Source organism: Phocoena phocoena, chromosome 16, assembly GCF_963924675.1.
Source record: "Phocoena phocoena chromosome 16, mPhoPho1.1, whole genome shotgun sequence".
NCBI lineage: Eukaryota > Metazoa > Chordata > Mammalia > Artiodactyla > Phocoenidae > Phocoena > Phocoena phocoena.
The window spans coordinates 63,675,718-63,699,679 of record NC_089234.1 but is presented as its reverse complement, the minus strand read 5'-3'; the positions used below and the strand labels follow the sequence as shown (position 1 = coordinate 63,699,679).

At 37.9% G+C, this 23,962-nt stretch overlaps 1 protein-coding gene and 1 non-coding gene across 2 annotated transcripts in view; both read right to left on the bottom strand.

Annotated features, from left to right (window-relative positions):
* The window catches only part of DNA2 (DNA replication helicase/nuclease 2), a 47,060-nt gene that overhangs the window by 8,807 nt on the left and 14,291 nt on the right, over positions 1-23,962 (bottom strand). The window contains exons 6-14 of the mRNA XM_065894300.1: positions 17,341-17,560; positions 13,301-13,418; positions 11,647-11,812; positions 10,020-10,214; positions 8,068-8,298; positions 4,935-5,051; positions 4,741-4,850; positions 3,977-4,086; positions 3,112-3,336 (exon numbers count right to left, since the gene is read on the bottom strand). Coding sequence (XP_065750372.1) covers positions 3,112-3,336; positions 3,977-4,086; positions 4,741-4,850; positions 4,935-5,051; positions 8,068-8,298; positions 10,020-10,214; positions 11,647-11,812; positions 13,301-13,418; positions 17,341-17,560 — 1,492 coding nt within the window. The remainder of the gene's footprint in view (positions 1-3,111; positions 3,337-3,976; positions 4,087-4,740; positions 4,851-4,934; positions 5,052-8,067; positions 8,299-10,019; positions 10,215-11,646; positions 11,813-13,300; positions 13,419-17,340; positions 17,561-23,962) is intronic.
* Positions 21,735-21,841, bottom strand: LOC136136750 (U6 spliceosomal RNA). The gene has a single exon (XR_010656685.1). It is a non-coding gene; the product is annotated as a U6 spliceosomal RNA (small nuclear RNA).

Here is a 23,962-nt window from a genome sequence, read left to right as displayed (position 1 = left end):
AACTGAAACTAGAATAATTAGAATTTTTAAATCATGGAATAGGCTCAACAGCAAGGGACAGAGAAAAGAATCAGTGAACAAAGACATAGAAAAATAGAAATTATACAGTCTGAATAACAGACAGAAATAGACTGAAAAAACAAAAACTACACAGAGCCTCATGGACCTGCAGGACATAAAGGATCCACCATTCATGTCTTCACAGACCTAGCAGAAAAGAAAGAGGGAGGGGCTGAAAAAGCACTAGAAGAAATCATGGCTAAAAATGTCCCAAGTTTGGCAAGAGACATTAAATCTATAGATTCAATAAGCTGGGAAAACTCCAAACATGATAGAAAAAAATCCACTATAAGACATATCATAATTAAAATTCTAAATACTAAAGAAAAGAAAAAATTCTGAAAAGGAGCCCAGGTAAACACCACCTTGCTATAAGGAAAAACATTCCAATTCAAAGGTCAGCATATTTCTCATCAGAAACCATAGAAGCCAGAAGAAAATGGCAGAATATTTTCCCAGTATAAAAGAAAAGAATTACATATTTACCCAGAATCCTATAACTAGCAAAACTACCCTTCAGGAATGAAGGGGAAGTTGAGACATTCTCACTTTGTATATCACTATACACCTATCAGAATGGCCAAGATGAAAAATAGTTACCACCACCAAATGCTGACAAGGATCACTCACACTTTGCTGGTGGGAATGTAAAATGTTATAGCTTCTTTAGAAAACAGTTTGGTAGATTTTTTTAAAACTAAACATGCAACTACCAAATGACTCAGACACTGGACCCCTGAGCATTGATCCCAGAGATATGAAGACTTACGTTCACACAAAACCCTATACATGAATGTCTATAGCAGCTTTATTCGTAATAGCCCAAAACTGCAAACAATCCAGATGTTTTCCAATGGGTGAATGGTTAAACAAATTGTGGCGCATCCATACTATGGAACAATACTCACCAATAAAAAGCAGCAAACTACTGATTGATACATGTAATAATCTGAATCTACAGAGCATTAGGCTAAGTGAAAAACACCAATCCCAAAAGATTACATACTGTATGTGAAACCAAGCAGGACCTTGTGGGGCCCTCCTAGGAACAAAAGCCTTTCCGGGTCCCCCATTTCTTATTTGAAGGATAAAGGCTTCAGCCTACTCGATCTTCCCAGAGTTCCAAAGGGCATATTCAAACAGCTACTAATCAGGGAAATAGGGGATGCAGAAACAAAGGAGGAACAATCAAGAAACTATAGTGCAGGGATTAAAGAAGGATCCTGGTTCTTCCTCAAGGAATATAGGTTACAAATATCTTTGAGTTCTTTTTTTTTTTTTTAATTTTTAGTGCAGTATAGTTGATTTACAATGTTGTGTTCGTTTCTGCTGTACAGCAAAGTGAATCAGTTATACATATATCCACTGTTTTTTAGATTCTTTTCCCATATAGGCCATTACAGAGTATTGGGTTCCCTGTGCTATACAGTAGGTCCTTATTAGTCACCTATTTTATATATAGTAGTATGTATATGTCAATCCCATCTCCCAATTTGTCCCTCCCCTGCTCCCTTGAGGTCTTCCGCAGGAAATAAGGCCGGCACCCAGGTGGAGGATAGTAACTTCAGGCTGAGCACAAGATTCCTGGAGCACCACCCTGTTACCTCACCACCAACCAACCAGAAGAAAGATACACACCCTGCAGCCCTCACCCCAAATTTTGCCTATAAAAACTTCTCCCTGAAAAGAATTTGAGGTTTTTGAGCACGAGCTGCCTGGTCTCCTTGCTTGGCCCTGCAATAAACATTTCTCTGCTCCAAACTCTGACGTTTCAGTTTGTTTGGCCTCACTGTGTGTCCGGCACACAAACTTTTGTTTGATAACATATATTTCCACTTATATAACATTCTTGAAACGACAAAACTGTAGAAATGGAAAACAGAAAAGTGGTTATCAGGGGTCAAGGAATGAGTAGGCAGGAAAGAAGTGTGCATAGTTATAAAAGTACAACGAGAGTGATCCTTGTGGTAATGGAACTATTCTGTATGTAGACTGTATCACTGTCAATATCCTTGTGATATTTTACTTTAGTTTTGTAAAATGTTACTACTGGGCAAAGGGTATACATAATCTCCCTGTATTATTTCTGACTACTATATGTGAATCTATAATTACCTCAAAATAAAAACTTTTAATTTAAAAAAGTAAATCAGACATACATCTTAGCCACTTCAAAATTTTTCAATAATTGGGATAGATATTAGACAAAAGAGTTGTAAGAATAGTCTATTAAAATCTCTTTTAGATAATTTTTTTTTTTTTTTTTTAGATAATTTTTAAGACAAAAATATCAGTTAAGACTTTCCAGTAAAAATACATACAGACAATAAATAAAAATTAGGTTCTATATCAAAGCCTAAAAAATACCTATCACAAGACTATTCATATACCATTACTTCTAATTCAAACTCACTAAAACATCTTGATTATTAGTTTTCCAGGTGTGACACTATAATATAATAAGAAATACACATTTGGTCTTCCTTCTGGTTCTTGACCCATAGCTCCTAAAACCCTTGGAATTCCCTGATTGCTGGGGTGAGGGGAACATCTTTCGTTATTCATAAGTCCATTTTAATCATACCTGAGTTTATGCTAATGAGCTGACTTTCTTGAGTTCTGTGAGCCATTCTAGCAAATTATAGAATCCAAGGAGGAGGACACAGGAACCCCCAAGCTGGGCACAGGAGGCTTGAACTCGCAATTGAGAACTGAAGTAGGGGGCAGTCTTGTGGGACTGAGTCCTTAACCTGTGGAGTCTGCACTAACTCCACGTAGTCAGTGTCAGAAGTGTGAGTAGACAGAAACAGAGTTTTCTTTTACTAGGATATTTTAAACTAGAAGATGGGAGCCCTGAATAATAAACCAGAAACCGTATTTCAGTTCAGAAGCAAAGAACAAACTATAAACTCATAAACTGGTCCTGTGGTTTATATAAATTTATCACGTGCAAATTTGGTCAATGCAATTAAATTTCCCAACGTACCATTTCTCCCCTCATTCTGGCTACAAAAATTACTGTCAGTATTATTATACAATAATTGTACTTACTTGACTATTGTAGAGTTCTTCTAGAAGAGCTAAGGATCTAATGGATTTTGATCTGCAAATATCCTCCTCTGTAAATTTCTGGATATCTGGATGTACCTTCTGAGTCTGACCCAAGCGCAAAAATCCAATTTTAAACTTTGCTAACTTCAAAAGAATATTGTCAACAGCCGAGTGTGTATAGCTGGTCAACAAAACACTAAAACCACAGGCATAGAGAATTCTTACCTAATAATGAATAAAAGAAAGGAAAACAGCATTACTTTTAACTCCCGGTAATTTTTAACATTTATATTTTTTGAATAGAATTAGAAAACTTAATAGGAAGCATATCTAAGAGCTGAGCCAAGTAACTTTTTAAAAAACTATATAGCCAAAATGTTTTATGAAAAAAACATGGCATTATTATCATGTTATTAATGATATGTTAATAATACATTATGTCATAATAAAATTGAATACAAATACACTTTGACTAGTGCCTGGCACACAGTATCAGTCAATAAATATTTGCTGCCATCATTATGATTTATTCTAAGACTGCTCAGTAATTTACTGACATGAAAAAAAAATTCAAGAAAACTCTATTTCAACCGCCTCTGTACAACTTATCATTTTTTAAAGGGAAGGAAAACATACATATAACAACAACAGAAAGAGATTTTAGACAATCTTACATGCAAGATATCTACAAGGTGATCACAACTATTGGTAATTTAGGTTTTCTATTTCTCATGTCTCTTTTAGTTTGAAATAAAGGCATTTTGACTTAAAATTCAGCCCTTTTTATATCCAATATCACATTCTTCGAACCAAGGAGAAGCTGATTTAAATATTCAGTTTCTAAGCAAAAGAATAATAACCTTACAAGAGTACATATTGTAGTTGTTTTTCCTGTTCCAGGCATACCCACGATGAGGGTGTAGTCTTTTGAAAGAAGTACCTTTTTCATGGCTTGCCTTTGAGGCTTATTCAAACCTACATTTAAATTTAAAAATAACAGGAAAAAGAGTGTTGAATTTCACTGAGCACCTTAACTATTTTACAAGAAAAGCTGACTCTATTCTAGTCTGTTCTTCAATACATCTTTTCAAAGTAAGGAAATATCATGGTGACCGTAAAGGTCACAGGTAAACTAATTCCAAAGAGATGCTGTCTAAAAGTTGTAATTACAAGTTTATAAATTATTAAAGGACTTCCCTGGTGGCGCAGTGGTTAAGAATCCCCCTGCCAATGCAGGGGACACGGGTTCAAGCCCTGGGCTGGGAAGATCCTACATGACGCGGAGCAACTAAGCCCATGCGCCACAGCTACTGAGCCTGTGCTCTAGAGCTCACGAGCCACAACTACTGAGCCCGTGTGCCACAACTACTGAAGCCCAGGCGCCTAGAGCCCGTGCTCCGCAACAAGAGAAGACACAGCAATGAGAAGCCCATGCACCGCAACAAAGAGTAGCCCCCAGCTAGCCGCAGCTAGAGAAAGCCTGTGCGCAGCAACAATAGACCCAACTCAGCCAAAAATAAATAAATATTTTTTTTTAAAAAGTATTAAAATGCTAGACTATAATATAGATTAAATTATAAATAGAACCAAGAAAAATTAATGGATGCAGACACGCTGATTATAACATACCTTTTAGAATGCAGGCAACTGTGTCCTTTGCATCATGTGGAAGAACAGAACTGAGGTAGGATATAAACTGTGGTTCGCGAAAGTCAATGATTAAATCTCGAAGTTTTTGACTGAAAAGAAAAAAAAAGCTTTTTTTTTACTCCACGTTCCTTAGGAAAGTGGAGCAAAATTCAGATTCATTTATTGTTACAAACCTGGCATAAGTATTTTCCATCAGTTTAGAAAGATTTCCTAATGGGGTATCTATATTACAATGTTTTTCTTCCTGGTCCAATCTGAACAAAGTTGATTCTGGGAGTCCTGACAAGTTCCTAAAACAGAAAACAGATGTACATGAATGTTTTTCATTTAACATAGTCAGTGGGTCTGTATAAGAAATATGGTGCTGTCTGCTAAAAGAGTAAATGAGCCAGAATTGCTATTAAAATGGCTACCAGCCCCTAATACATACTTGCCAACCAGAGACAGGATGAGGCCCTGGATTGGTGGGAAAAGGGAGAAGGGGAAGGCACAAGGCACCAAAGTCAAAGCAGTTAATAATCGGAAACCTACAACATTTGCTAACAACTCACTTGGACCTGGGCAAGTTCGACCTGGGCAATTCAGCCTGGGCTCACCACCCCAGAAGGATCCTAAGCATACGGCTCCTCCCTCCTCCAGCCTGGAGTACAGGTCTCTTTCCCGACAGCTTCTCCCACTCCTCTATCAGCCCCTAAACCATGATGTTCCCTAGGTCCCCTCTCTGGTCCTGTGTACTCTTCTTTCTTGTCATTTTTCCTCTGGTCCCATGCCCCCACGTGGGTCTAAATCCCAACTCTACATCTTCAGGCCTGACCTCACATTCCTCTCCCACCCTGTTTCTCACCCAAGCTTCAGGTTTGGATATCCAGCAAGCAGCAAGATATTTATTTCCACTTAGTTAAAACCCAGGCTATGAAAGTTCAATTTTTCAAAACTGAACAACTCTTTATTCCTGCTGAACACGATCCTTCTTCTGTGGTCCTGACCTCAATTAATGGCTCTTGCATCCACACAGCTGTCTTGATCCTTCCCTCTCCCTCACTCTCTTCCAACCCTGCACACTCGATCAGGATCCCATGTCAGACAGTTTTACTTTCTAAATACTTCTCAAAGTCATTCCACCTTCTCTGTCAAAACTACCCTGCCCTCAATCACCTCAAGCCTGGGCCACTACAACAGATGCCTGACTTCTCGGCTTTCAGTTTTGCCTCCATTAATTAACTCTATTCTCCACAGTGCATCCACAGAAAAATGCAAATCTGATTATTATCATTCTTCTGTTTAAAACTCTTCAGTACATCTGAAAAAGTAAAAGTCAAAACTTCTTAATATGGTATATAAGACCTTCTATGACCTGACCTCTCCAATCTTTCCCTTCTTTATCTTTTACATTCCAGAAACTAATTATTACCTGTACTTTCCTGAACACTCCACTTCACACCATCAGGTCTTTCCACACCCTGTTCCCTCTGTTTGATATACTCCTCTCACACTGCTTCATCAGGCTAATTTATTCACCCACAGGGTGAAGATCTGGAATGACCTTTTTCACAAAGCCTTCCCTGAGCCTCCTAAAACTGGGTTAAATGCCTCTCCTCTGTGTTCCCATCGATCCAAACACTTGTCATATTAGACCAAAAACATATTTATTTATTTGTTACCCACAAGACTATGAGTTCCTCAAGGGTTTACAAAGCACGTAATACATGTTAGGTGCCAAATAAATACCTCAAAGGACTGACTGCAGGGATTCCTAAGAAACAACAGAAATATCACAGCTGATACTCCAATATCATGAAAGCTAGGCTAGGACTGGTTATGGCTTAACTAGGATTACTGATTAGCAGAGAGCAAGCCTGGACATTTCCACTGCATCCCAATTACTGATCTCCATCCACTAAGAAATGTGACGCATGCCGGCACTTAAATGCAAGAAAGGCTGGGGGTCCACGAAGAAGGGAATATGGATTTTTTTTTTTTTTTTTTTTTTGCGGTACGCGGGCCTCTCACTGTTGTGGCCTCTCCCGTTGCGGAGCACAGCCTCCAGACACGCAGGCTCAATGGCCATGGCTCACAGGCCCAGCCATTCCACAGCATGTGGGATCTTCCCAGACCCAGGCACAAACCTGTGTCCCCTGCATTGGCAGGCGGACTCTCAACCACTGTGCCACCAGGGAAGCCTGGGAATATGGATATTAACAAATATGGATATTAGTTTCTACCACAAATTTTCATACCGACTTTTCTATTTAATTAATATTATTAAATTAACTCACTTTGTTTTAACTTATACTTTATAAATATAAAGTATTTACAACTATAAATGGAAAAAAGCAACTTCTTTAAAAAACGGAGGGCTTCCCTGGTGGTACAGTGGTTAAGAATCCACCTGCCAACGCAGGGGACACGGGTTCAATCCCTGATCTGGGAAGATCCCACATGCCACGAAGCAACTAAGCCCGTGTGCCACAATTACTGAGCCTGCGCTCTAGAGCCCGCATGCCACAACTACTGAAGCCCACGCACCTAGAGCCCATGCTTCGCCACAAGAGAAGCAACCGCAATGAGAAGCCCACACGCCGCAACTAGAGAAAGCCCACACGCAGCAACAAAGACCCAATGCAGACAAAAGATAATAAAAATAATAACAATAATAAAATTATAAAAATAAGATACTTTAAAAAAAGGAGAGAATGAAACGGTGAGTGCCCAGAGTGCTAAGAAGGAGAAATAAGCTTTACAGTCAACACAGGGCGTCTGTCCTGCCTGCTGTACACATGGTTGTGAGAATCTGATAAGATTACGTCCACATTAACACTATGGAATGTAATGTATTAAACAAAAGTTTAGCAGTTGGATAATTGCTAAATGCCACTGAACTCTAAATTTAAAATGGTTAATGGTTAATTTTATGTTATGTGAATTTTATCTAAAATTTTTTTAAAAGGCATGGAGTACTGGTACATGCCACTACATGAAGATGAACCTCAAAAACAGTACGCTAAGTGAAAAAAGCCAGTCACAAAAGACCACATATTGTATGATCCCATTTATGTGAAATGTTCAGAAGAGGCAAATCTATAGAGAGAAAGGGAATTGGTGGTTGCCTAGGGCAGGGGGAGTGACTACAGGATACAGGGAGTCTTTTGCGGGTGATGAATATGGTCTAAAATTGATTTTAGTGCTGACTGCACAGCTCTGTGAATATACTAAACATCACTGAATTATACACTTTAAATGGATGAACCATATGGTATATGTTTACATATCAATAAAGCTTTACCCAAAAAGGGAACATTTCATTACCTGTCTAATAAACAGGTTACAGTTGTCATGTTAATCTCCTTCATGTACCCCCTAGACAAAGCAAACAATGTTCTCTCTTCTCCACTTAAAATAATTCTGTCACCTGCCATTAGATTTGTGACAGGCATGACACCATTTTTATGTTGGAAATTATGTAAATATTGTCCATCACAAACTGTCTTTACATGTTCTGTTCTAATCAGGTTCCCAATGCAGCTGCCACTCTCCTCCCTATGAGAGAGAAAGAAAAAGAGAAATTAGTTTTAAAATAATCTCTCAGGACTTCCCTGGCAGTCCAGTGGTTAAGACTCATGCTTCCACTGCAGGGGGCACAGGTTTGATCCCTGGTCGGGGAACTAAGATCCCGCATGCATGCAACAAGGCCAAAAAAAGAAAATCTCTCATCACCAGATCTCTAGACAGGTGCTAGGGAGCACCTCCCTTGTTGCACCCACAGTCTGGGACTTGTTTTTGTTAAATATTTATTTATTTATTTGGCTTCATCAGGTCTTAGTTGTGGCACGCAGGCTCTAGAGTGCTCAGGCTTAGTTGTCCTGAGGCATGTGGGATCTTAGTTCCCAGACCAGGGATTGAACCCAAATCCCCTGCATTGGGAGGCGAATTCTTAACCACTGGACCACCAGGGAAGTCTCTGAGATTTCTGAACAACTTGCATATCAGCACTTTGATTCTTGACTGACACCCCACCTCCTGTGCTGATACACATATAACACTACAGAAGACAAATCGTAGTAACCTGACTCTGAACCTGAAGTGAAGAAAGTAGTAACGTATTTCTTTAGTGTTTATAAGAGAATTTATAATTATTGTTACTAAAACAATGGCAAGCACTGCCTTAGAAGTAAGCATTAAGCATTTACAATCTCTCAGGCATTACTATTATACTAGAGAAGCTTGCTGGCGCGTACACTGGACGTATTCACTGTACTTATGTAGTCTGTTGAAAACGACAAACTTTCTCCACTGTAATGGTGCCTTGTGTTAAAGTCTAGTATTAAGGAAATAAAAATCTAAGGTCTAAAGTCACATTATTATCAATATTCATTCTGGAAAGAAAGAAATGGATCAAAAGCAACTAAATATTACATAAAGAAATATACTATGCAAAGATATAGAAAGTTATAACTTTACAAGTAACTTGTAAAAGAACGGATCTCACAAAATACAATATTGACCCACTTTAGAAAATGTGGGGCTTCCCTGGTGGCGCAGTGGTTGGGAGTCCGCCTGCCGATGCAGGGGACGCGGGTTCGTGCCCCGGTCCGGGAGGATCCCACATGCCGCGGAGCGGCTGGGCCCGTGAGCCATGGCCGCTGGGCCTGCGCGTCCGGCGCCTGTGCTCCGCGGCGGGAGGGGCCACAGCAGTGAGGGGCCCGCGTACCGCAAAAAAAAAAAAATGTGAATCTCTATCAAAACTTACAAAAATAAAGACTTTCAAAATGCTAGTATTTAAAATATTAAGTAAAACTTCATTAATTTCCACTGTACCAATACGCTAAAATTCACCTTATGATATACTCAAGTTTATAGTCTTTTCACTGATGAAAAAGGATTTAATTTCACTAGTAATTTTTTAAGTAAGATTTCTTGAGGTTTATTTATTTACGTATTTGTGTATTTATCTATTTTGGCGGTGCCACATGGCATGCGGGATCTTAGTCGTCCGCCCGCCCCACACCCTAAGGAGTGGAAGCGCAGAGTCTTAACTACTGGACCGCCAGAGAAGTCCCGAAGTATATTTAATCTACTGAAAATAACAATGGTGCTCTACTTAGAAACAATTCACTGACAGCCATCTGGAGTTGGCATGAATATACGAAACTGCATGGCTTTACCATGCTACATAACCTGTATTTGTCATGAATTACAAATTTCATACCACTGGCTAATCCAAATTACTGAAGTTTTACTGTATTAAATGGACCACTTACATATCTGAAGCAGGCGTTAACCATATAGTTTGGTAATTTTTTTTATTATGCTTTGACTGTGACTCCAGGGTTAACATAAGACACCAAAGGCTGAAATACTCTAAGTGTGTAAGTTTTAGATGCTGGGTTTCTTCTTTTATTTTGGGCTGCATGCTGGTCGGGACTGAACTGTCATCCATCTGTTGTTCAACCGCTCTAAAGATAAAGCTCCAAGTCAGAGATGCATATGAAACATTTCACTGGCTGGTTATAAAATGAGGTATTTCTAAAATAAATACACATATATGATAATCATCATAACTTATAACCACAGCCCCTAATTTTCTTTTAAAGTCATTTCAACATTTCATAAGCCAAATGGCTTTTTACAAAACAAAATGCCCTAGAAACTCAATACTGCATTATTTTGCCTTGAATGACTGTTCCCCTAACAAGTGCTGAAGTTTCGTTATAGCCCAGTCTTCATTCCTATATGTAGCAAGTTTCGGCTTTTTGTAGGACTGCATTTCTCAAAATCACAGTATTTGTACATCCAGCTCTGTGCCATTAAGAAAGTCAACATAAAAACATGGAGAACCATGTGGAGTATCAATTTTGCTCAATATTAATTATGAATTTTTATATAGAAACAAATACATTATAGGATAGCATAAAAAACATGGAGAGTAAAACTTAAGAGTTCAAAAATATGTGCTTGTACTATAGGCCCAGATTTCCCATGGTTCACGGTCTCTGCCATTAAGAGATACAATACAGTTGACCCTTGAATAACATGGGACTGAACTCTATGGGTCCACTTATACGTGGATTTTTTTCAATAGTAAATACTATAGTACTAAATGATCTGAGGTTGGCTAAATACAGGAACGTGGAGGAATCTCGTATATGGAGGGCCATCTATAAGTTATACTAAGATTTTCAACTGCAGGGAGGGTTGCCACCCCCAACCCCAGTGTTGTTCAAGGGTCAACTGTACTTTTAAAACTACTTTATGTGAATTTTCAGGCTGATTTAGAACTTCGGTTCTGATTTGATCTTGTTTCCTAGTCTGAATTTACATCTAACTACCTTCTTGTTTCTTCCAAAACTCTCACTGGCTATGAAGGTGTAAATACATATGATTGCTTACAAGACAGCTAATAAACTTCCCATCTGTAGAAAAATAGACATATATAAATAAGACAAGTCTACTGAATCATATCAAAGTGTCTGGAAGAACAAAATTTCCCTATTTTGAACTACAAAAGGTTTGAAATTAAAACATCAACTAAGAAAGGGAAGATTTCTTGAAATATCATTTAAGAAAAGCTGTATTAACAATGCCTATACTACATCTTTCTTAAATAGGTTCCATAAGTTCTACAATTATTTCATTTCCCCAGGAACTATATGCAGCAAGATTAAAATATTCACTTCTGGAAAAAGTTTTAAAAGCATTCTATCTCTCCAAGGAAAGAGGCTTGTTATATAATATGAACTAGCTGTGCTTGGTTTTTTTTTTCTATTCCCTTTGTTTTAAATAACCAAAATGAAACCATCAATGTCAGACCAGCCAACAATGTAAAATCATTCTGAGTTGAATACTTACTTAACTGGAATTAATACTTTGGGAAGACAGTGTGTTTACCTGCTATAAAGAGCACAGTTGCCCATCTGTGAACAATATTTACAGGTTTGCTGTTCCTCAATTATTTGTGGCAAAGGAGCAAGCTTTGTCTTCTCCTCTCCAGTAGCAGATTTGTTAATACGGTGAAACAAAGAGAATGCCATCTGGTTTCTTAGCCTTAATAATTCTATGCGGGAAAAAGGATGGTTGTTTTTTAAGAATTATGTAAAGTTTATTATACATCTTTTCCATTATATATAACTTTCAGATTCAAAAACATAAAAAAGGAAAGAACAACATTCATATTTCCCACTATACTAAAATAACCACTGATAACATTTTGGTGTATTTCCTTCAATTTTTGTTCACTTGATAAGTTCTTTGAATAACCATGAATCTCATAAGTAGTAAATATTGTGAAGCTGGTGTTTTATTGGCTGAATGCTAAGGACAAATACAGCTATCTAGAGTGTCTTGAATGTAAGACAGCAAGTTTAAAATAAAGTTTTATATAGTAAAATATTTTTAATTTATTTTTTAATGTATAGTTGATTTACAATGTTGTGTTAATTTCCACTGTACAGCAAAATGATTCAGTTATACATATATATACATTCTTTTTCATATTCTTTTCCATTATGGTTTACCACAGGATACTGAATATAGTTCCATGTGCCATACAGTAGGACCTTATTGTTTATCCATTCTATATATAATACTTTGCATCTGCTAATCCCAAACTAAATGTCCATTGACAGATGACTACATAAAGAAGATGCGGGGCTTCCCTGGTGGCGCAGTGGTTAAGAATCCGCCTGCCAATACACGGGACACCCTGGTCCAGGAAGATCCCACATGCCGCGGAGCAACTAAGCCCGTGCACCACAACTACTGAGCCTGCACTCTAGAGCCCACAAGCAACAACTACTGAGCCTGTGTGCCACAACTACTGAAGCCCGCGTGCCTAGAGCCCATGCTCCACAACAAGAGAAGCCACTGCAATGAGAAGCCCGCACACCACCAAAAACAGTAGCCCCCGCTCGCTGCAACTAGAGAAAGCCCACACACAGCAACGGAGACCGAACACAGCCAAAAATAAATAAAATTAAAGAAGATGTGATACACACACACACACACACACACACACACACACACACACATCCATCGAATACTACTCAGCTGTAAAAAAAGAATGAAATAATGCCATTTGCAGCAACATGGATGGACCTAGAAGTTATCATACTAAGTGAAGTGAGTCAGACAAAGAAAGACCAATACCGTATGATATCACTTATTGTGGAATCTAAAATATGCCCTAATTGAACTTATATAGTAAAAAGGTTAATAGTGTTTTCAACTATACAGTATATTGTTCAAATTCTTTTTTTTTTTTTTTTTGGCCACACCGCACGGCTTGCAGGATCCCAGTTCCCCGATGAGGGATTGAACCCAGGCCCTCAGCAGTGCAAGCGGGGAGTTCTAATCACTAGATAACCAGGGAGTTCCCTAAAATTCTTTTTTTTAAAAAAGCACCACAACTTACCAATTACAACCTGTTTTAGGCCTAGCAGTGACAGTGAGTGATTGTCAGGTATAAATGTGTGTCACCAAAAATTGAAGGAAAAAGACAACCAACAAAACGCAGAGAAGTAAAATTGAGAGAAAACAGCTCAACCTCTTTTATCGAGATGGTTGGCAGGTACAGGATACATCTGGCCGGTCTTCAGGTAGAGGAGCAGGCCAGCCTCTGGATCAGCTCTCCTCTCTTGGCTTAGCAGTGTGTACAGAACAAGCTGTGAAAACATGGTATATTTCATCAAATAAAACTTTAACTTTCTATATTTACATACATGTTTTGCAATCAATACATATTGTAATTTTAAAATCAAAAGGTGAATCAAGCTATTTCCATTTTGAAAATAACACGATCCAAATTTAGTAAAGGTAATACAATAAATTCAAAGTCAAATATTTAATTTCCACAAAACATAGTATATGCTTCTCAGTTTTACACAGACAAAAAAGAAATATTTAGAATTTTTCTTAGATGGTAAATAATCTCCAATAAGTTAAAGAGGGAAATTAATCAAGCTATGTTTTCCATTTTGAAGTTGTCTTCAGACAGTATTTTCCCTGTTTAAAATGAGTGGATTAAACTCTAAAATGCATATTATTTATGTCATAGTTACTGTGACAACTAAATGAGACAAACTCTACTAACAGTTCACTGGTTTTTTTTCCAGAGCAGGAGGGAGCATTAAGTGCTTTAAGTTTATGTGGCGCTCTTCAGAGAAACCATCTAAGACAAGTTAGAAATAGTTCCTTTAGTTCATGGAAACACCTTAGCAGCAACATTTGAGCCTATGTAGCATGTTTGGGGATGTCTTCTTATAAGCACTCCATTTGTGTTGCCTGATACAGCGTAAGTAACCAAATAAAACTTTTAAAAATTAAAATGAACTCATAAATGACAGGGTGAAGCCTTGGGGCTGTGGACCAAGGGAGTCAACCCAAACTAATGGTCCATCTATGTTAAGTTTTTCCCTTCACGGAAACTGAGGCAGAAGGAAGAGGATTCTGCTTCTGGGACTTATTAAAAGGAAAAAATATCTGAAATGAAATTCCCTTCATATTATGATAAAAGGAAGCCGGACTGCAATTCTACAACACTGTTATAATCCAACTATATCACAAGTGAAATAGGTTTCTGTGAGCTGGTTTAGAGATCACAGCTCCATATAATATTTTTCCTTTAGAAAATGTGTTTCAGGGGGACTTCCCTGGTGGTCCACTGGTTAAGACTTCACACTCCCAATGCAAGGGGCACCGGTTTGATCCCAGGGAACAGAGATCCCACATGCCATGCAGCACGGCCAAAAAAAAAAAAACCAAGAAAATGTTTCTAATGTCACATTACTGACTTAGAAATGAATTTTTAGAATGCAATCCATTTATAAAATAAAGATCTTCCTTAACTAAAGTTAGTTTATAACATAAACATTTTCTGTATTACCAAAGTGAGAAGTCAAATCTCCTAAAAGGTATACGTATACATATAGCTGATTCACTCTGTTATACAGCAGAAACTAACACAACAATGTAATATACTTTAATAAAGATGTTAAAAAATATATATATACATAACAAAAAAGGAAGTGATTTAAAACCTTTAATGAAAAATTATACCTGGATTTAATATTCTTTTGCTTATGCACTAGTAATTATATTCATTAAAGTTTTAATTTGAAGGAAAAAAAAATTCCTAAAAGGGGAGATCTGTCTTTCCTCATCCACAATATCTATTTACCTATCTATCTATCTATGTATATATCTCAATGAATTACTATAATTATTCTTTCAATGTCTCCTTGTTTCTTACTCAATGAATATGCACTCCAATATATTTGTTTGAGCCTTGTCCAAATCATTTTTCCTGTTTTTAAATATGATAAACACCACTGTATTCTTAAAAGTTCTTCTTCCAGCTTCTATTCTTGCAAAGATAAAAGTTCCAACTGAACAAAATTAAATACAGTAATATTCTTTGCCTTGAAGGCACTACAATTTAGAGCAGTGGCCTTAGAAGAAAGGTCTTTAAATCTAGACCACTTTAGATGCTGAAAAGCTTTTGTATTTCTCTTCCTTTTAGCATTCAGAAGTGATTTCAAACAAACTTGTCCTTAAAAACACAAGGAAAAATTTTCGGCCTCACATACACAAAACACATTTCTTCAAATCTTTGACTTCAAAATAGCTTTTCTTGGGCTTCCCTGGTGGTGCAGAGGTTAAGAATCCACCTGCCAATGTAGGCGACACAGGTTCGAGCCCTGGTCCGGGAAGATCCCACATGCTGCAGAGCAACTAAGCCTGGGCGCTACAACTACTGAGCCTGCACTCTAGGGCCCGCGAGCCACAGCTATTGAGCCCATGCACCACAACTACTGAAGCCTGCGCGCCTAGAGCCCGTGCTCCACAACAAGAGAAGCCACCACAATGAGAAGCCCGTCGATGCAACTAGAGAAAGCCCATGCGCAGCAACAAAGACCCAACGCAGCCAAAAATAAATAAAAATTTAAGAAAAATAGCTTTTCTTCTATCTAGACATGATTTTCCTTTCACAAGAAGGCTTTAATCTAGCCAAGTCTTTGTTCATAATTTCAGCCATTTCTGTTTTACCAAAGTGAAAAATTCAAGTCTTCTGATAGGGGAAGCCTAATTTTTCCTCTACCTCCAGTATCTGTAAAACCCAACGATAGGTGAAACAACAAGGTTACCCTATTTTTCATTCCCAAATGGAAAAGCTTTTGTGAGAACCTTTGGTGCTTGGTACACAATTAAGAATAGCAAGAAAGATTTAATAAGGGAAGATCTTGTTAATCCCTGATTATACAATTCAGTACTTTGAATCTGAACCTATTTTACATAAAATCTGCTGAAATAAAATGTGAAAATTCCATGGGCAAAAGGAAATTTAAGTTATATTACAAATGCTATGCTATTTGTTATATTATTTGTTCCTTTAATACTTATTATACCATAAAAATACAATAATGTTACTGCTTTTAGTTTTATCTTTGCTTATTTAAAAGTGTCTAGGGGACTTCCCTCGTTGTCCAGTAGTTGAGACTCCACGCTTCCACTGCAGGGGGCTCGGGTTCGATCCCTGGTGGGGGAACTAAGATCCCATGTGCCACGAGTGCAGCCAAAATAAAATAAAATAAATTAAAAAAAAAAAGTGTCTAGAACATACCATAGACTGCCAATGTGGAGGTTGGCAGAGGGAATGGAAATAATTAGAAAAAATAGAACTTTATGTTAGTTACTTTGATTTGTTAACTCACTATAATTAATATAAATTTCAGGTCATTTTGAAGGACAACAGAAGACATATTTACCAAGGAGAAGATGATTAAGAAAACTTGAATTAAACTTAATGGTAAGATACAGTTCTATATTTCATTTTAAATAAAAATCAATATATTGGGATTTCCCTGGTGGTCCAATGGGCAAGACTCCGCACTCCCAACAAAGGGGGCCCAGGTTCAATCCCTGGTCGGGGAACTAGATGCCACATATATGCCACAACTAGGAAGCCCTCATGCCGCAACTAAACATGCTGTAACAAAGATCCCACCTGCCGCAACTAAGACCCGGCGCGGCCAAAATAAATAAATAAATTTTTTTTTTTTTAAAAAAGAACAATGGGGCTTCCCTGGTGGCGCAGTGGTTGAGGGTTCACCTGCCGATGCAGGGGACATGGATTCGTGCCCTGGTCTGGGAAGATCCCACATGCTGTGGAGCGGCTGGGCCCGTGAGCCATGGCCGCTGACCCTACGCGTCTGGAGCCTGTGCTCCACAACGGGAGAGGCCAAAACAGTGAGAGGCCTGCGTACCTCAAAAAAATAAAGAATAAAATAAAATAAAATAAAATAAAATTTTAAAAGAACAATGGGACATTTTTTTTTAAAAAAATCAACATCATTGGATTAAAGGTCAGAAGTAAAAGAATAAATTTACACTGCTGTTTCCTAAAGAGTATCCTATGTAGATGTTACATGAAAACAGTAGCTCTGTGGTAAATTAGGTTTAGGAAATGCTGGGTTAAATTAAAAATCACCTGAATTGAATCAAAATATATAAAGCGACTACTTTTCAAACATATTAAAAAAATTTAAATATATTACACACTCATAATTTTCTTATTAATATTTATACCTGACTACGGTGTTCAATAGAATTTGATTCTTTGCCAGTTTTAAGTTCCAGTGGCATTATCTTATATTTCGTTTTACATCCTCGATGTATCTTCACGCCAACTGTAACATCTATTTTGCCCTTCAATCCAAACCTAGGAGACCAAATGCTTTCTTCAATATCCAGTGAGTTTATAACTTCGATATTACATGTTGAATTACCGTTACTACCATCACTTGGCCTAAAAAACAAAACACAAAAATATTTAATTAATTAGAAATATTTAACTAAAATATTTAATTGAATTGAATTAGAACACTTAGCTCATTTCTTATATGCTGACATTGACTCTCTACTGCACACACGGAATGTGGGGATGGGAAGGAGTCTACAGACATTTATGGCAGTGATTCTCAAAGTATGCTTCCCGGATGAGTAGCATCAGCACCACCCAGGGAATTTGTCATAAATGCAAATTCTCAGGCCCCATTCCAGACCAACAGGTGAGGCCCAGAATTTGTTTAACCAACTCTCCAAGTGATTCTGATGCACAGTCAAGTTTGAATCCTATCAGTTCTAACTCATAATTTATTTATTTATTATTTTTATTGGAGTATCGTTGCTTTACAATTCTGTGTTAGCCTCCACTGCACAACAAAATGAATCAGCCATATACATACAGATAGATATCCCCTCCCTTTTGGACTTCCTTCCCATTTAGGCTACCACAGTGCATTAGGTGGAGTTCCCTGTGCTATACAGTATGTTCCCATCAGTTGTCTATTTTATACATAGTATCAATACTGTATATGTGTTAATCCCAGTCTCCCAATTCCTCCCACCCCACCCCTTTCCCCCTTGGTGTCCATACATTTGTTCTCTACATCTGTGTCTCTATTTATGCTTTGCATATAAGATCATCTGTACCATTTTTCTAGATTCCACATATACGCGTTACTATACAACATTTGTTTTTCTCTGACCTACTTCACTCTGTATGACACTTTCTAGGTCCATCCACATCTCTACAAATGACCCAATTTCATTCCTTTTTGTGGCTGCTAACTCATAATTTAAATGTTCTTAATATTTATCATCTGTCCCTTTCAGTTCATTCCCACAATAATCTTCCTAACTCAGGCTTTTATTTCCTCAAGTCTATCTATATTACAATGCAAAAGTCTCACTCCTTGGACTGCTGGAGCCACTATGACAGTCTGAATATTCTGATGTACAATTATTACACAGATTAACATATAATGGCTTGCACATGGTTGCACCCTCGGTAACAAGGGATGTGTTTCTCCATGTAACACCATACTAACCTGAGTAAGAACGAGCTGTCTCTCCCCACTATCTATGCTGTGTGGGCCCTGATCACCCAGCGCTTCATCCCTACCCCCAACCCCACGACAGCCCTCAGAGAAGCTCAGGTGCTCCTGCACTTACTCATTATATCCTTTACTTAATCATTAAATGAATCCAGCTCTGCCACGATCAATATTTAACACTAAGTACTCAACATTGTTGTTTTATATTACAAAAGAGGTTCTGATTTTAGTATCTTACCTGTTAAATAAGCCAAGAGCACAGGAAGGAGGAAAAAAGGAATTTATGAATGTCAAAGGAATTAGAAGAGATGAAAATAACTTTTAAAGCCTCTTGCACTTCTCTTATCTAAGATTTACTCATTTCAAAGCAGTAAGTTATTCTGCAGAAGAAAGGTCAGATAGGAACAGTCTTTTATTTATTAATCCTATTTTATACTCAAAGCCATATAAAATACTAAATGTAATGTAAATCTTAAATGAAAAGGATAAATTTTCTAGTAATAAAACATTTTATATCATTTAAAAATCAAGATTCAAAAAGTATAAGAATTCTGGCTGTCAGAATACATGATTTAGTTGACTTGTTTTGCTAATTTCATATTATTTAGATCAGCATCTATTTCTTAACAAATGGGAATATTTTCTAAGAGGAAGAATGCTATCTTTGGTAATTTTCTAAAAACCTTTTCAGGATGCTTCAAATATAATCTCCAGGAATATACGTATACTTCTGCAATCTTTGAAGAGGACAACAGAGGAATTCAGGGAAGCCACAACTTATCAGAAATTTCTTAAACATTAACCTGTTTTCTCTGATGGATGTTATCTGATCATGACATGTATTTAAATATACTTATATGAAATAAAGCAAACTTTATTAAATATGTCACATGTATACTTAGAAGATAGGTAATGAAACTTTTACTATTACTATTCTTTCCCCTAGAAAAAGAAGTAATGTGGTTTTAGACTTAGATCTGTAGAACAAATGACAGGTACTTCAATTTAACTTCTATGCTTTTCATCAACATAATGCTATAAAACTCCTTTGAGAGTCACCTGATAGAGAATATAAGAGGTCATGAAGATTAAGAAAATACACATTTACTACTTATGGGTGAGAAAGGTTCTGTCTTGAAATGGCTTTTAAAGGTCTCATTCTCTGCTCTAAAGTCTAAAGTTTTGTTGTTTCTTTTAAAGACTAGCTATAGACTGCTGGGGAAATGATGCAAAGTAAAGTACAGAGAAGCGCCTCCTTCACAGACAGACACATAAAACCCCATCAGAAATAACTGAAACAAAGAAGAATCTTACACCAAGCTACGGAGGTGAGAACACCAAGCCGGGAATCAAGAAATTCCTTGTTCTAGACTCTGCTCGACCACCGGTTTTTCACATAAAACCTGGACAAGTCACACCACCTCACTGGACTTCAATATCCTTACTGGAAATCTAAGACTGAAATCTCAAAAATCCCCTTCAGGTCAAAGATGATTCTGAATCCCAAACTCTCCTAGGCTTCCATGATAACTTCTTCCAAGCTACCAAATCCCTTGCTGGTCCACTCCAAGCCTCCTTCGACGGATTCCACTCTCTCCCTCTGTCCTTATACAAGGTAACCTCCCAGGGTTCTATGCCTCTTCTGCTGCCCTCAGCAGATTGCTGTTCTCTCTCAGCAATCCCCTCCACTTCTACGTTTTCAACTACCACCAATACACCGAGTTCCTGGAGGGTTTTAGTCTCCCTGTAACACCTAGAACAATCCTGGGCACAGATGCAGCATGTAATACATGTTTGCTGAATAGATAAGTCCATAAGTCTGTGAGAATATGGCAGCTTATTAACTCTGCAAAGATAATAAGTAAATTTTAGCCAAAAGAAAAAAACATGCAAACAAAATGCTAAAACAACAGTGAAAGAAAAGCTAGTATCTAAAACAACCATAAGGAATTCCCTGGCGGTCCAGTGGTAAGGACTTGGCGCATTCATTGCTATGGCCCCGGGTTCAATCCCTGGTTGGGGAACTAAGATCCCACAAGCCATGGGCAAGACAAAAAAAAAAAAAAGATAAAACAACCACAGAAATGGATATCCACCACAATTTTAAATCTCAAGCAAATTTAAATGACCAAAAGAAATAATAAGGGAGGAAAGAAAGGTAGGGAGGGAAGGTAAACAAGGATAAAGAAATAATTAGGGGGACTTCCCTGGTGGCGCAGTGGTTAGAATCCACCTGCCAATGCAGGGGACACGGTAGAGCCCTGGCCCGGGAGGATCCCACATGCCACGGAGCAACTAAGCCCGTGAGCCACAACTACTGAGCCTGAGCTCTAGAACCCACAAGCCACGACTACTGAGCCCATGTGCCATAACTGCAGTAACCTGCACGCCTAGAGCCCGTGCTCCACAACAAAAGAAGCCATGACAATGAGAAGCCCACGTGCCGCAATGAAGAGTAGCCCCTGCTCACCGCAACTAGAGAAAGCCTGCACTCAAGAACAAAGACCCAACACAGCCAAAAACAAATAAATTAACAAAAAATATATATATATATATATAAAGAATATTGCTAAGCAAAATGTTAAAAAAAAAAGAAAGAAATAATTAGGAACAATGGAAAACAAAATTAAGTTTGTTATTATTACAGAAAATCAAGAGACCAGAATGACAGAAATACTATAAAACAAAGCAAGGAACCAGGAAAAGAATGACTACTTAATAAACAGTTAGCAGATTACCAAAGTGACAACTAATGCACCAAGATCCACCCCCTATACCAGACATAGCAATCTGCTCCAAAGAAATAACAAAGAACAAAGCATTTATAAATTTATTTAAAAAACACTACGAGAAACTTTAACCAATTTACTCTAGCATTTTTTTAGGGTAAGGACCTGGTGGTAAATTTATGACCACAACAGAAGTAAAGAATATGATAAATAAACCCAATTCTAACAGCAAGATAAGCTTTGGTTTTTTTAACCACTAAGTTTTTTTTTATTGAAGTATAGTTGATTTACAGTGTTGTGTAAGTTTCAGGTGTACAGCAAAGTGATATAGTTATAGATATATATGTATTCTTTTTAAAATATGGAATGCTTCACGAATTTGTGTGTCATCTTTGTGTAGGGGCCATGCTAATCTTCTCTGTATCGTTCCAATTTTACTGTATGTGCTGCCACAACGAGCACAACCACTAAGTATTTTAAAAATAGATATATCAGAGTCCTATTGGCAAACTGATTGTGGTGATGGTTGTACAACTCTATGAATATACTCTATGAATATACTCAATTATAAATAATTATAATAATAAGATAAATAAAATCTTACCGGCAGACACAGGACATTTAAACGTTGCTAGCAACTTTCTAAAATGACTTAAAAAATTCTCAAAGAATTCTAGCAATATGCAAAAGGTTGTAAATTTTCCAAGTACCTTGGATGAAGTAGTCCAGTTATGAGGTTTTAATGCACAGAAATAACTGTCCCCGTAAGGTCCACCCCTCCACTCGTGTACTCTAATCCCTCTCTTTTACTCAATGACACAGCTCTAAGACTCCTCCCATCTCTTTTAAGTGTTAATGTTACCGTCTCTATGGAATTCTTCTCACTGGCATATAAACATATTATACCTCCCATCTTCAAAACAACAACAAAGCTCTCTTAACCCCACATAAGCAACTCCATTTCTACATACCCTTTCATAGAACAACCTGTCAATACAGTAGTCTACATCCCCTGACTCCAAATCCTCCTCTACCATTCTCTCTTGACTCCATTCTCATCACATTTTCTCCCCTGGAATCACCACTGACTTTTTTTCCCCTCACACCCTGCACCAAAACCTATCAGCTCTACGTTGAAAATCTGACTGTAATCCAACTAATTCTCATCACTTCCACAACCCTCACTCTGGTCTAAGCCACCACCAACTCTTGCCTGGATTCCTGCAAGAACCTCCAAATTGGTGTCTCTACCTCTGCCCTTATCGTATAACATAGTCTTAAAAGTCGATTCAAAAGTAAATCAGATCAAAGAAAAAAAAATTAAATCAGATCAATATAGAAAGTAGCACAGAGAGAATAAGGAACTTGACTAAAGTTGCACAGATAAACTGTGGCAAAACTGGGATTCACATCCAGGCTCAGTATGTCCTTTGAACTTGAGAAAACACACTGGCGCAAAGACCTGACTGTTCCCAAGATTTCTGATTCACAAATCTTAAAACAAGTTCAGATCACAAAATGTCACAAGATAAAATACTGAGAATATTGAGAAAAAGATAAGAATATTGATATAAAAGGAAGCTATGACTACTTAAAGAAAAATAAAATGTTGCCTGTTTAAAAAAGAAAGAAATCAGATCAAAACCCTCTGTACACACCCTGCAGTGGCTTCCCATGGTAGCCAGATTACATGTGGTCATGGACTCAGAATGGCAGCCAATATCCTGTAAGGCTTATGAGGCCCCAGGACAGCTGCTTCCCCTGTTCCACCTCACTCTGCTCCAGCCACGGCAGGAGTGCGTTAGCCACAGGGCTTTTACCTGGAGTGCTCTTCCTGGAAACAGCTGCATGGCTCCCTCCTTCACTTCCTCCAGGCTCCTGCTCAATGTCACCTTATATACAGAGGCCTTTCATGACCACTCTTGGGAAATAATATGTCCCTCCAACTCCTCTTTCTTATACTCCCTGTTGTTCTACACTGCACTTATCACAATCTGGCACCCTGCTGTTACTTGTTCAGTAGTACAGAAGCACCATAAAGTCAGTTGCTTTTTTTTTTTTGCTACTGCACCTAGAACATTACTTGGCACATATTAGGCACTTAATAAATATTTGCTGAATGGGCAAATAATGGGGGAGAAAAAGGATGACCTACAAATTTGTATCAATGCTACTTTAAGGGGAAAAAAGGTAAAAAACAAACCAAATGCCAAACAGCATTGAATGCCTAAACACACTATTTAAACATACAGCACAGGGCTTCCCTGGTGGCGCAGTGGTTAAGAATCTACCTGCCAATGCTGGGGACACGAGTTCAAGCCCTGGCCCTGGAAGATCCCATATGCCGCGGAGCAACTAAGCCTGTGCGCCACAACTACTGAGCCCACATGCCACAACTACTGAAGCCTGCGTGCCTAGAGCCCATGCTCTGCAACAAGAGAAGCCACGACAATGAGAAGTCCCCGCTCACTGCAACTAGAGAAAGCCCATGCACAGCAACGAAGACCCAACACAGCCAAAAATAAATAAATAAATATATTAAAAATAAATAAACATACAGCACAAATCCATGGTAATCAACAC